The sequence below is a fragment of the Labeo rohita genome, chromosome 2, assembly GCF_022985175.1.
Source record: "Labeo rohita strain BAU-BD-2019 chromosome 2, IGBB_LRoh.1.0, whole genome shotgun sequence".
Classification (NCBI taxonomy): Eukaryota; Metazoa; Chordata; class Actinopteri; order Cypriniformes; family Cyprinidae; genus Labeo; species Labeo rohita.
The window spans coordinates 11,451,626-11,466,093 of NC_066870.1; the positions used below are offsets into that span (position 1 = coordinate 11,451,626).

Here is a 14,468-nt window from a genome sequence, read left to right on the forward strand (position 1 = left end):
AGGTGCATTTACCCCATCTACTGGTGCACTACTGTACACATTCATGCAGATCACCGTCTGACAGCTCTGACCACAACTCTTATTACAGATGCATTCATTATTAGAACAAATGTCACTTAATATGTATTTAAACTGACATGTATGCGTCATGAGAATGTTTTCACATCTGGAAATGTAGCTGAATAACCTTTACTTGTCCAATGAGGTATCTTTTAACATATAACATTTATATAAAAAACAATGTTTTTTATTAAAATTATTTTTATTAGAGCTAGAAGATGCTTTATTGATCAATGCAACTAAATTATTTCAACATTACAAAAATTTTCTGTCTTCATAAAAACCAGACTTCAGAAAAAATGAAAATATCAAAAGCAAAATGATGCAGATGCAGTTAATGAGCCAAGTCACCCAAATGAGGCGTTGCAGCACTAGGCCCTGACAGTAATGCCTTCTAATCCAGAGGAAATGTGCTCCAAACCACACAGCGTTTTTACAATTAAGTCTGACAAATTGCTTGTCAGAAATGAATAACACGGTCGATTTCTACATCGCTATGAAGGACAATGCTGGAAAGCATCTTTCTTTTGCATGAACAAAAGCATTAAGGATTACACATTCAAAATCTTTGAAGTAACAGCATGTAACAGTAACAAATTCACCAAATCTCTGCAAAACAATGACACATATAAAACAGAGCTACTGAGAAAGCAGACGCTTCTTATCAAAAAGATTACTTAAACGAAATTGGTTTGAGACTATTTGATTTATATTTGTCATTAAAAAAAGCTATGTTTATGTCTAATGCTCACATGAAACGATAATGTGAGGCATGTCTAATAGGCTGGTACTTTACTCTAAAGGGGTGTTAAACACAACCTTGGATAAATGTGCACTGTTCAGAAACCCTAGAGAATGATGATCATATGATATAAAGGAAAAATTCCTATGATAAAAACAGTAGGTTACAGTCAGTTCCCTCTTCACTGTTTTCATTATGATCTTTGATGGTCTGGCAACAGTCTGTCACAGAATCATCCTGTGTCCTTTTCCTCCTCCGTCTGTAGACAGGTTTCTTGTCGGCTGCTTCTTTTAAACTACACCTCTGTTCTTGAGGTTGTAGGGCAGTTTGTAAGCATTCATAGAATCTATTTTAAAAAAAAAAGGTTAGAATTTAATTATGGCATTACTATCATATTAAAATACTTTATGTACAGCATGAATTGTTTAATGTTGAAAATAAAATGTGGAATTAAATGTACCATGTCAAAATAAAATATCTAAAATATCTAAAATCTAATATTTAAGGAAAAATTAAGATTCAGTCATTAATCAAATAACTACATTTGTGACATTTTTTCATGTGAACTGATTTGTTCACATCAGGGGTTACTATAGCTAATTAAAACTAAATGCATAAAAAACACACATTTTTATTACCTGAAATAAAACACACTTTATCTATAGTTAATAGTTTAATTTTCAATTAAACTTTACTAATCATTTAAATTGCTCTCTACCTCTCTATTCTTTTAAGATTTTCTTCCATTTTCTGGTTAGAAACTCTGACAAGGAAATCAAGGTATTGGTCATTGATGAGAACAGCTCCCCTGTGGCTGACAGGAACCTCAAGACATTGTGTGCTACGCACTGCCTATAAAAAATAATAATAAAAATACATTTCAAGGACAAATACAGGTTACTTCAGACCCCAAAATGACACTGATGTATCTGTAATGTTGAACACAAAGCACAATGTGTATCTTACCATAATGATCTTGCCTTTCTTTCCCACAGTTATACCAGAATTCCTAAAGCCTGAGTTTACTGCAACAGTGTGCTAAGAAACAAACCATCAAAAGCAAGTTATTATTTGGTCCCCTTTAAACAACCTCCATCATGGTCAGTTTCATTATAATTCAGCGTGACAGTCACCAGCAGCTGTGCGTCTTCAAGCTGTTTACACTGAACGTGAAGGACAAAAGGCTCAAACTTGAAAGTGGCATCTCCAACAGACTTCTTCAGACTTGTGAGCTGTTTCAGAAACACGTGAAGCTTTAATCAAGGTCAACTGGTTCTATATATTATAAATAAATAAAGAAATATATATATATATATATATATATATATATATATATATATACTCAGCGCTAAATTTCTTACCACATCTTCACTTTGGCACTTCTGATGAGAAACAAATAACCAGGAGCAGTTTCGCTTTTGCACTTCTTGGCAATCCAATGCCTTAGATAAAGAACATGCCATTACATAACAGTGACTAATACACATGAATACTTTAGTTACCATGAACTTAACAATCTTTTGATAAAGGTATATGCTTAAATGATTATTTGTTTTGTTGACAAAAATAAATACAAAGTAAAGGTCACATTTTACATTGCTGAGTTATTTCATAGTTAAACTGACTGCACTATTACTTCAAAAAATGTAATATTAAAGAAAGGATAGTTATCTGAATTTTTTTTTTAATTCTGTCATCATTTAATCACAGTCAAGTTGTTCCCTATATGAACGTTTTTTTCTTCTGCTAAACACAAAAGAAGAAATGTTAAAGAACGTGTGTAATCAAATAGTTATTGGTTCCTATTGACTGCCATAGTATGGGGAAAAAATACTATGGATAATAATAAGAACCAGCTGTTTAGTTACCCATATTCTTCAAAAAGTCTTCTTTAAACACCAGTGTCTTTTGAAAATCATTTTGGTGACAAATTATTTATCAGACAAATAACATTTTGTCTTACCCCGTCAAAAAGGATGATTCTTCCGGAGCAAGAGCTTGTCGTGAAATACCGATCATGACTGTTGATAAAGGAGACAATATGAGAAATATCTTCATCCACACTGCCCTTCTTACTGAAATCACACTTATTAAGACACTGATTCTTCCATTGCTGAAACGCAACACTATCGCCAGCCATGTTTAAGTACTAACGTTACTAACGAATTTTACTACTATTTTTTGCCGAACTTTGGAATAATATCATTACGTAAACAATCAGATTTTTAAATATTAGTTTGTTTGCTAGATTTGCTGTACCGCACATTTCACGTTTGCCGTTTTGAGAGCACAGCCGAGTACGGTGGCCGGGTTGTGCCCAAGTTCATTTCATACGGAAGTGAAGAGCTGTAGGGAGCTACAACTTGCGTTGCAGGTAAACAAAATGTACCCTATGCCGTGCCGATTTCTTTAGAACGCGACGCTGTGTAACGATCGTGCACTACATGTTCTATATGCTCTAATATGCTATATGAGAGAGTTGTAGTTAGACAATTTCGATTTAGATGTCCTAATTCATTGTTTGCTTTTTTTTTTCAACAGTGCAGAAACCAGTCAAAGTTCAACCTACCACTTGTTTTGCAGAGGCTGCTATGGCCACATCGAAATTAATGAGGGCCATCAGAGTGTCAGAGTTTGGAGCCCCTTCCGTTTTAAAATACTACACAGACCTGCCTGTGCCAAGTCCTGGTCGGAAACAGGTGTGTCAACATAAATAAATAAATATTATATATATATAAAGGTAAAAAGCAAGCAGCTTTACAATATGAAGCATAAAAAAAAAATCTGTGTTGCTTCCAGTTAGAATTACAACTTGATGTTCTGCTGTAAAGCAAGTCTATATGTATAAGTATAGATTATGTATAACTCAATATTTTACTGTATTGTAAAAGCTGAATAATCAGTCAAAGCTTTCTGATTTATCATCGGAATAATCAACGATTAGTCAATTAATCATTCTGATAATTGTTAGGTTAATAATAGTGTGTTGCAGCCCTAATTTGAAGTGTTTTTTTATTATTATTGTTTTAACTAAAAAGGCTCATGTTTTTCACCATGTTTACAAAATGACCAAGAGACCGTTATCTCTTTTTAGAAATAATAGTTATATTCCTCTGTTGACTTAATTATTATTACAGTATTGGTTTATTATATTGTTGTTGTTGTTACTGTTTTCAGAGAGCTGTGTAAACTTTCTGCAATTGTAGGTCCTGATTCGAGTCCATGCATGTGGCATAAACCCAGTGGAGACATACATCCGTTCTGGATCCTATGCGCGGAAACCCAACTTGCCCTATACTCCGGGATCAGATGTTTCTGGTGTGGTTGAAGCTGTTGGGGATGGTGTTTACCTCCTACAGGTGCCGTGATTTTATTTGTCAACTTGTTACTCGTCTTGCACACTGACCACAAGTTTACATGTTTGCTTTGCATGGACCGCAATTTTTTTCACAGGCAGGGGACAGAGTCTTCACCACAGGCACAGTGACAGGTGGATACGCTGAGTTTACTGTGGCCTCAGAGGACACTGTTCACAAGCTTCCTGATTGCCTAGACTACAAACAGGGTGCAGCTATGGGAGTCCCATATTTCACTGCATACAGAGCTTTAGTTCACAAGTAAGATTTTGTAGTCTTTGTTGTAGAGCTTGAGACGTCTGAAACTATAGAAATGTTTTAATGCATTTTAAAATGTACTTTTTCTCTAGGGCTCATGCTAAAGCAGGAGAGACGGTTCTTATCCATGGAGCCAGTGGTGGGGTAGGATGTGCATAATTTACTTTAAATTTATAACAAATGTATTGAAATTTATAACTTCAAAATGATTTGTATGAATCACACTTGTACAGTTTTGAAGTACAGTTTTTGCTTGAAGATAAAATAAATAATCTTGTGTTTGTAGGTAGGCATTGCAGCGTGTCAGATTGCACGAGCATTTGGTCTTAAAGTTCTGGGTACAGCAGGGACACCCGAGGGTATGAAGCTTCTACTTATCAATGGAGCTCATCTTGCATTCAACCACAGAGAAAAAGACTATTTGGATCAAATTAAGGTTTAATTCTCTCTTATTATATTTTTATTAGGTTTACATGACTTACACTTTAAAAAAAAACTTTTTGACTTTTTTATACTTACTCTACCATTCAAAATTTTGGAGTCACTCTTTCAAACAAGTTAATGCATTAACTAACAACGTGCAAAATTTTTTTATAGTGTTTATTATCTCTGTTAACAGTAGTCAATAAAAATATATCTCTTCAGTGTTTATGTTAGCTCAGGTCCATTACATAATATTAACACATACATGTTATTTTAATATTGTGTTAGTAAATGTTTAAATTAACATGAACTGAGATTAATAAATGCTTTTGTATTTTTCATTGTTAGTTCATGTTAAGTGTCTTATGGTCACCAAAGCTGAATTCATTTGTTCAAAAATACAGTAAAACAGCAATCATGTGAAATATATTACTGCATTTTTTTTTAAATTAATTATTAATAATAACAAGAAAAAGAAGTAGAAGAAAAATACATTACTAATATAGGGTAAAAACTCATACCATACCACATAATGTCACATAAAGAGTTTATAATAAAACAAAGATGTGGGGTGCAAATGCTGTGAAAAACATCTGTTGAAGAGTGAATTATACACGCAATTAGCTCCAAAGGAGTAATCTCTCATCATTTTATGACAGCCTTTTAATGATGGTGGCTTATCACTACTAATCTAAGACATCAAAATATTTTTTCCTGGCAGCAAAGGATAACAGGCTGAAAAGCCATCTAACATGTTCATTAGAAATTAATTTACAAGGAAGACCTAGAAGTGACTGTAATGGACCCAAATATGCAACTCATTTCAATTATAACTTATAACAATAGGCTTTAATTACATGATAGCCCCCATAAACAATGGGTGTAATCCCCGATCTACTTTGCATGTGGAGCAGAGTGGAGAAAAAGTGAATGATATTTATGTCTTATATAAGGTGTTATATGCAATCTGTGCAAATTTTTTAGTTAAATCATTACAAAATGTCCATCTTGAGCTCTCTCTCCCAGGTCAGTTTGGGATTCATTGTTTTGACAGTGCCATAAGAGGATACAATTTTTATATAAATATAAAAAAGAGTTCCTCAAAAAGGTCTACACAGAGGTTAAAATCTGAATCTGTGATGCTCATCAAAAACTCTAGTAAGCCAAGCCTTATGTGTATAGTAGTAGTATATTATATTATATTATTTTATTAACTGTTTTCTATATGAATATGAACTTGCTAAATGTACTGCTACTTTGACCCCCTATGTTAGGGACTCATTATTCCGTTTCTGTTCATTAGATGTCTGTGAAAATTGTTGTTTATGTCTCAGTTGTTGAATCTTCATTCAATGTTCATACAAATGTTACACATCTTATGAAATTTGATGGGGTAAAAGTATTAAAGTGGGAGGACATTATAATATGCTAATTTGCTGCTTTAAAACATTTTTCTTGTTATCAGTTTCTGAAAACAGTTGCTTAATATTTTTTTGTGGAAACTGATTAATCTTTCATGATTCTTTGATAAATAGGACGTTCAAAAGAGCATTTACTTAAAATAGAAATCTTCCATTAAACATTATAAATGTCTTTACTGTCACTTTTGATTAATATAATATACCAATAGTTTGTGATCATAAAAATGAAGGTTGCATTTTGTCATAATAGCTGGTATTCTGTGTTTAGGATGCTACTAGTGGACAAGGCGTAAATGTGATCATTGAGATGTTGTCCAACGTCAACCTCAGTAATGATCTTCAGTTGCTTGACTTTGGTGGCAGAGTTATTGTAAGTACCATATGTTTGTTGGGCAAGTGTTTTGAACATTTTTGTTTGTTTTCATCATTTTGTTCTTCCTTTCAGATTGTTGGCTCTAGAGGCACTATTGAGATCAACCCCAGAGACACCATGATGAAAGAGACCAGCATCATTGGTGTGGCTTTGTACAATGCAACTAATGTACGCAGGCTTCCTGACATTGCCTATTTACCATTTTCTTGATTTTTAGTTTATGTTTGTTATGCATGTATTTATCACCCATGACAAATCTTACTTTTCAAAGAATTTATGGTAAGGTACGTACAGTTTTTGCTTTTTGTTGTTCACAGAAGGAAACATCCGAGTGTGCCGCAGCTCTTTTTGCAGGAATGGAGACAGGCTGGTTGAAACCTGTCATTGGTCCTGAATATACACTTGATAAAGTGTCCCAGGCTCATGAAGACATCATCAACAGCCCTGGAGCCAGTGGAAAGATGATTTTGATCATCTAAAATTATGCAAGAAGTAAAAAAAATCCAATTCAGTGCAACACACCTCTGCATTAAAGGAAGTATCTTATTTTGCATTCAAGAGAAGAAAAACTCATCCAAAAGTTCACCCGAAATGTAAATTCTCCCTCATATTCCAAATCTGTATGAATTTCTTTCTTTGCTGAGCACAAATAAACATATATTGTGAAGAATGTGAGTAACCAAAGAGACATGTTTTGTGGAAATTAAATTAAATAAACAGATAATTAAATGGTTAAGTCAAGTAACCTTTATTTAAATAGTGATTATAAAGATACAGCGTTGAAGGGATAAACAGTAAAAATGGTTCAGTAATGGTTCTGCTGCAAAGCAGTAGTGTCAGTGTTCAGCTTAGGGTCAGTTCAATGTAGATTCAGTTCCATTCAATAACTGTAAAGATTATGAAAGAATTAAACTGTAAAGAGTTGTAAAGCCGCCCTGAAGAAAAGCAATAAGAGCTTACTCAAGTACTGAGGAGCTAAACTGTTTAGAGCTTTGTAAGTAATCAGAAGGATTTTAAAATGTTTTATATTTTCAAAATGTGATGTTCAATAGGGAGCCAATGCAGTGCTGACATAGTATACTAATATGGTCATACTACCTGGTTTTAGTGAGGTAGCTGCTACTCTAGCTGCTGCATTTTGGACCATTTTGGTTTATTAAGCATGTAGGTCAGTACCACCCAATAACATATTACAATGGTCAAGCCTTGAAGTCATGAACACATGAATTAGTTTTTCTGCATCTGCGTGTTGTGATTTAGATGTATTTTTAAGATGTAAAAAAAAAAAATAAAAAAAAAAGGTTTACAAATGCTAGTGGTGGCTTTCAAATAAAACACAGGTTTTTGGTCCAGTAATTAAAACTTTTTTTTTTTTTTCTTGATTTAGTATTTGTAAATTACTTCTCATTCAATTTAATATAAATGATATGAACAGTAAATATTAGGCACACAGACATTACACCTATCATTTACTCAACCTATAAAGTTGTTCTAAACCTCTGTGAGTTTCTTTCTCCTGCTGAACACAAAAGATGATGTTTTGAAGAATGTGGATAACTGATTGATATTGTGGTCATGACATAATTTTCATTTTTTGGTGAACTGTTCCTTTAACAGTCCTCAAAATAGTATTTCCATTGTATGCATTATTAATTTTAATAATTAATAGATAATTGATACAGCATTATACTGTAATCATTTGACTGCTGATTGGCTGTTACTGTAAGGCTTGTCCACCTCTGTGTGATAAATGGAACAGTGTAAGGTGAACTTGCGGGTTTGTGACTGTCAGGCATCAGTGCTGGACACTGTACCACATTTCTGAGATCAGGTAACATGCTGGTTCAACGCATGCCCCATTTGCATGTAACCATGCACAACCTCACCACAGATCACTCACTGAGACAGTGAAACCACTGTGAAACGAATACTGAGGAAAGGTTTAGAAACTTGTTTGGACCCTCGGCATATGGATACACATTTTGCTGCTCTATGTGTGGTAAGCACAGTGTCTGTATGTACTTAATTGTAATTTACGTAATTGTTTTGTCTTGAATTTAACCCAGGATAGATTTATTTATATATTATTACTACTTGATACACACACACACACAGATTAGTAATTCCGCAAGGAAACATTAATTAGACAGTATTAGACAATATATGTGTGTGTGTGTGTGTGTGTGTATATATATATATATATATATATATATATATATATAAATTTTTTTCCTGGGTTTTCTGTTGAATTTGGCTGCATTATGTAAAGTAGGATGTGAAACAATACGTAATTATCCTTGAGGAAGAGTTCAATAGTAGCTGTTTGAGATTTAAAAGTATCATTAAAAGTATCATCAATCATATTCTTATTTTACTGTTACAGCATAAGAATATGTGGCAGGTGTTGCTAGTGTCCTCACACACTAAGCAGAATCACCTCCACAGAGGGAATCATGTGGAAGGTCATGCATGTTTTATAACTATACCTTCCTCATCTGTCTGGCAGTCAGTGTCTCTAGGCAACAGAGCTCAGAGGAGGGCAGCATTGGGTGCAGTTGCCAAAACAGAAGAAAAACACTAAATAACTAGTTATGACCGAGTACTACTGAGTGAACATAGATCTGGAGTAAAGAACTCTCTTGTGTTTTTGTTGACAAGCTCTTGCTTTTTGCATTTTGCATTTTGAGGATTTTGTATAAATGTTGTGACCTAAACAAAGCTGATTGAAAGGCCATGGACCATATAAGGCATTTTGGAAGTCCAACACTATCTGACATCAGTGGGAAATCATGAGAAGTATGTACATATTGTTTCAAGTAGTCTCACAGAACTCTTTCTTCATATATTCTGCATTTTAAAAAGATCAGGAAAAAAAACTGTCACACTAACTTAGGTGAACACTATACTAATGGTTCCTCTCAGGTGTCTGTATTCTACTGATGGTGACAATCACTCAGTTTCAGCTGTCGTTACTTTGCCCTTCTTCTTGTGTGGTGTGTTCTGAAGATGTCATCATCTGTCATAAACTCTTAAACATCATTGGTAAGTAAATTATTATGTAGTTGAAGTTTGTTTTTTGTTTTTTTTGTTTTTTTTTTTTTGATAATTTTAAAGGGATAGTTCATAAAAAAGGGAAATTATGTCATTATTTACTCATACTTATGTTGTTTCAAACCAAGCATTTAATTAAAGCATCTTACTACATTACTACATCTTACTATATCATGAGATATAAAGTGACATCTGATAAATGATGTGCTTTTTATGTAAGTAGTCTATACCATTTATAAACATTATAAGCATAATTTCCTAAAGTGTGGCATTTGGATAATATAACTGTTTTTATTCATCATGTTTAGATGCACCAGGCTCTACTAAAGCTTTGATGCTCACTGATGGACTCATTGATTCTGTGGACAACATGGTCCTCTCTGAATTGTCCAACATGAGTGTTCTGGCACTCAGCAACAATGCCATTTCCAGCATCATGGAGAATGCTTTTCAGAACCTCTCTTTTCTAACAACACTGTTGCTGGACCACAACCGCATCTCCAGCCAATCCCTGGACAGCTCCACGTTCTTCTGGCTCCACAGATTGGAGACTCTCGAGCTTGGAAATAACGATCTAATCGACATTGACGGTTCCTGGTTCCAAAGCTCTAGAGCTTTAAAAACGCTTCAACTAGAGGGGAACCGCCTTACTTGCTTGAACTCCACCACCTTTGCCCACGCTGACCTGAGGAACCTGGAAACATTGGACTTGTCCAACAACCTCATTGGGTACTTAGGACATGATAGCTTCCGAGGACTTCCTCATCTCCGCAGACTCGATCTGTCCCGCAATCATCTACGCAGTGCTCCAAATGCGTTCTCCTATCTGTCATGGCTCTCAGTGCTAAACCTTGATTTGAACCACTGGAGCTGTACTTGTGAGTTGAAAGAGCTGGCCTTGTTTCTTAGGAGCTTCATTCAGGTTCCTGAAAAAGTCTTGTACAATGGGCACAGGATGGTGTGTGTGAATGCAGATAACGCAACTGTGCAGGCTGTGCTGGAGTTAACTGATGCTAACTGTGTCCCACCAAACAGGAATATAACAGTGGAAGTTGTGGCTAAAAGTAATAACACTTTTCAGCAATATATTAGAAATGTTGCAATTGCCATTGTATTTTCATTTTTGGGTGAGTATCTAATGCGAATGCTTGAAACCAAAACATTCAGCCTATTTCATTATAAGGTTGAGGATGTGATTATATAGGCTTAAAGCAATAGAAATGCTATACCTGCTCATGATTGTGCAACTTGTACATATGTTTAAAACTAGGGTCTTAAAAGACTTCTCCTTTTAATTAATTTATGGAATCGGTTCTGCTTTTAATTGTAGGTGGGGTTGGGATCACCCTGGGAATGATTGCCATTGCATACCACAAACTCAGTAAGAAATTTGAACTAGTGCAGGGGGAAAATAAAGCTATGGAAAGAAAAACGTTTAGCCCAGAATCAACCCAGTGGAATTTCTGCGAAGGCAAGGACACTCTATCTATGAGCCATGCACTGTGCAACAGCAACTACAAATCCCATCAGCCCTGGGACAGAGAAGACTCTCCTTATCTGGGATCAGACACAATGGAGAATCATTTCACCTGCCACAAGTGCAGTCCTACAGCACTTGGGGTAGGAAAGCACAAAAGACAGATTGTCCCGCACAGAGCCAATCATGTAGGTGAACAGCTGACTAATCGCCAACGTGAAGGGAATAATAAATATTCCATGTTGCAACAAAGGATCAAAGGTAAACTAGCAAGCACACCATTTACTTTCAAATGTTTTAAAAGTATATGCTAAGGAAGAGAATTTCAAACCTTTTAACTGCTACAGACCCACAAATATACTGGAAGAAAATATACAGTAGGAAAAATTAACGATTAATCTCATGACTTCCAACCAGTATTTAGCATTATTATTTTAGTGTTATTTAAAAATTATTATATTTATAAATAGGTATAAAATATTTATACATATTGTTGTATGCCATTGCCCTTTTTATTATTTAAATATCATTTTTAAATATATTTCTGGTTAGTTTTAACTTTAACTTAGTTTTGTTTTTGATGTAGTATAGTGGCCTTTTATTGTGGCCAGCCTAAGGCACGCCTGTGCAATAATCATGCTGTCTAATCAGCATCTTGATATGCCACACCTGTGAGGTGAATAGATTATCTCCGCAAAGGAGAAGTGCTCACTAACACAGATTTAGACAGATTTGTGAACAATATTTGAGAGAAACAGGCCTTGATTGCAGGCCTGTACATAGAAAAAGTCTTAGATCTTTTAGTTAAGCTCATGAAAAATGGGGGCAAAAACAAAAGTGTTGTGTTTATAATTTTGGTCAGTGTATATATATATATATATATATATATATATATATATGTGTGTATGAAAAGTTCAGATGCAAAACAAGCTAAAAGCCATCTTGGTCAAAAATGAGATAATGATACTGAGTGAATGCTCCTGACACATACGTCCATCAAATACTTTTACTTCAAACTCGCTAAATTCCAGCCTCAGCCCAATCAGAAGTACCAGTACTTACATAGAAACCTATGCAAAGTAATAGAAAGAAATGCTAATTTTAAAGAAAAACGTCAGATGGATTTAGAGGCTTTTGCATCTGAACTGAAATCTGAATATATATATATATATATATATATATATATATATATATATATAATACTAATCTTTTGTAAACAGCTACCTATTAACTGCATAGCAACACCTTCCATTCCAGTGGTGACATCTAGTTTATTTAGTTGTTTTATACCACTCAAATTCTTTTTAAGTTTTAAATTACTTCTTTGTTTTAGTCACAAGTCGACAAAGACATAATGACAGCGAGGCAGACATTCCAAACAGCAATCTGGGCCATCAGGGTACTTCTTCCCAACATTGTGGGGGATCAAACAACATCTCAGCTGTCAGAATACGGCAGCTGGCCCTCAGTAATCATTTATCAGCCTTCCAGAGAGGCACGTTCAGAACCCCAGACCAAATCCACAATGAAATAACTCAAGGAAATCATTCACTGTCAAAGCACCGGGCTGAGGACCTTGATGTTCAACCAATTTACCAAACCATCAGCTGTCTGCACTGTCATCAAACTTATGAATACAGACAAGCTGGGAGTAGTAACCAGAACTTTCAGTTTGCAAATCACTCACAGAACGCAGTTCAAAATGGAGCACAAATCTACAACGCCATGCTATGTAGAGACATCTTGGGTTATGACAAGTCAAACGCTGGGAGAAATGGTGAGAGTCAAAATAGTGAGCTGGGCTTTAAGCTAGCTTCTCAAAGAAGCGTTACTTTTGATCTATCTGGGAGAGAGGGACATGTCATCACCACAACGGCTGACAGACACAAAAAGGAAAGCAGGATGAAGGACTCTGAAACATCTGCACAGAAAAGCCCCCGAAAACTGGGTAAGACTAAGAGCAGCACACAAGGACACTTAAAAACCCAGAAAGCCAGAGGACAAGCAAAGAGGACACTGAAAGTTAAATTAAATTTAAACCCCCTTCGAAAAAGCAGAGTTCATCCAAAGTCCATTGACGAAGAAGATAACGAAGAAGACAAGATGTACAAAAAGGCCAATAAGGAAAAATTGAAAAGCAAAAAGGACAAAAAAGAGAGATTACAAATAAACAAAACTAGCAAAAAATCAAAAGATAACACTGAATGCTCAGGAAGAGAGAAAGTGGAAATTAATGCTATGCAAGACACCTCTAAGACGAAGTGTTCTAAAAAAGAAAATAAGGAATTAAACTGCATGTCTAGAGATACAGATGATGTCACTAAAGAAGAAGGTCAAAGTTATATTTCCATCCAGGGAGAAACTCTATTAGACACTGCCTTCAGCAGTAGAACTGAACCTCAAATGGCATCAACACTCCCACTAACACTCAGTTTAGCTCTTCCAGATGATCACAACAGTCTTACAGTTCCATCACATCCTGACGTTCTGGATGCCGGCGACACTCAGCAGCTATCCAATCTAAATATTATATTGAGTGAACCCACTGTTCCACGGGATGCTGTGGATCAGTCCATCAGTTCAGACCTGATGAGCTCTGCTGCACCTGTCATCCAAGAATATGTATCTTCAGCTGAGGGCTCACCAAAGAGAAAGTTAAGACTAATTTTACCTGAAAAAACAACCAACAGGCCACAAACAGCACTTGATAAGAAAATCAGATAGCGTTATTCTTTACTGATAATGTAATAGATAACATGCACTGCTAAGTTCATTTTAGCTATTTGATAAATGTCTGATAAACATGGACTTTTAATAATGTGTAATTTTATTTTAATTTATTTACGTTTTATTATACACAAAAAAAGTGAAGGATTTACTTTTAAACTTTTACTTCTTCACTCAAAAATTGGTAGTAAATTTCACAAATAGTTAAAAAAGAAACAGGGAGTAACATTGCGTTTTTTTATTTTTAAGTAGAAAGATAGCATTTTCTTTTAAAACATTCAAATGATCTTTGTTTTATTTACAACTTAAAAGAGTATTTTTACAATGTACAGTATATATTTTTAGTATGTAATTTTGTATGTAACATACAAGCAAGGCCACAGATATGGAACATTTTCTTGTTTTCTGTTGCAAATAAGTGTGAGGAGTTTGTTGTTTGTTGTGCACAGAGTTGCAAACAAGAATACAAAGTGCGGCCTATCACACCATTTTATGGTGTGCAGATAAAAGGCAGTTTGGACCTCAGAGAAAACAGAGTCATTGTGCAGCTGCATGTTGATGCAACGACTCGTTGACTAAA

At 34.9% G+C, this 14,468-nt stretch overlaps 3 protein-coding genes across 9 annotated transcripts; 2 read left to right on the forward strand and 1 right to left on the reverse strand.

Annotated features, from left to right (window-relative positions):
• Positions 1–250: 250 nt before the first annotated feature.
• tyw3 (tRNA-yW synthesizing protein 3 homolog (S. cerevisiae)) lies at positions 251–3,104 on the reverse strand. The gene is made up of 6 exons (XM_051093291.1): positions 2,766–3,104; positions 2,164–2,244; positions 1,936–2,034; positions 1,769–1,840; positions 1,521–1,654; positions 251–1,148 (listed from the first exon to the last, which is right to left on the reverse strand). Exons 1-6 carry the CDS (start codon positions 2,940–2,942, stop codon positions 947–949), a joined length of 765 nt encoding a protein of 254 aa, XP_050949248.1. The 5' UTR covers positions 2,943–3,104; the 3' UTR covers positions 251–946.
• Positions 3,058–7,303, forward strand: cryz (crystallin, zeta (quinone reductase)). Of its 2 annotated transcripts, none has more exons than XM_051093269.1 (9): positions 3,058–3,176; positions 3,344–3,501; positions 4,009–4,161; positions 4,256–4,419; positions 4,509–4,560; positions 4,703–4,852; positions 6,529–6,630; positions 6,706–6,801; positions 6,951–7,303. In XM_051093269.1, the coding sequence occupies exons 2-9, from the start codon at positions 3,394–3,396 to the stop codon at positions 7,110–7,112; spliced, it is 987 nt and encodes a 328-aa protein (XP_050949226.1). In that variant the 5' UTR covers positions 3,058–3,176; positions 3,344–3,393; the 3' UTR covers positions 7,113–7,303. The 2 variants fall into 2 exon arrangements, with proteins under 2 accessions (XP_050949226.1, XP_050949235.1); XM_051093278.1 differs by lacking the exon at positions 3,058–3,176 and adding an exon at positions 3,210–3,228.
• Positions 7,304–8,436: 1,133 nt separating this feature from the next.
• lrrc53 (leucine rich repeat containing 53) lies at positions 8,437–13,893 on the forward strand. 6 transcript variants are annotated; one of them, XM_051131887.1, is made up of 6 exons: positions 8,438–8,632; positions 9,140–9,429; positions 9,556–9,675; positions 9,993–10,811; positions 11,015–11,422; positions 12,495–13,893. In XM_051131887.1, the coding sequence occupies exons 2-6, from the start codon at positions 9,423–9,425 to the stop codon at positions 13,883–13,885; spliced, it is 2,745 nt and encodes a 914-aa protein (XP_050987844.1). In that variant the 5' UTR covers positions 8,438–8,632; positions 9,140–9,422; the 3' UTR covers positions 13,886–13,893. The 6 variants fall into 6 exon arrangements, with proteins under 6 accessions (XP_050987860.1, XP_050987844.1, XP_050987833.1 ...); XM_051131876.1 differs by having other exon boundaries at positions 9,321–9,429; XM_051131869.1 differs by having other exon boundaries at positions 8,618–8,632; positions 9,017–9,429.
• Positions 13,894–14,468: the final 575 nt, after the last annotated feature.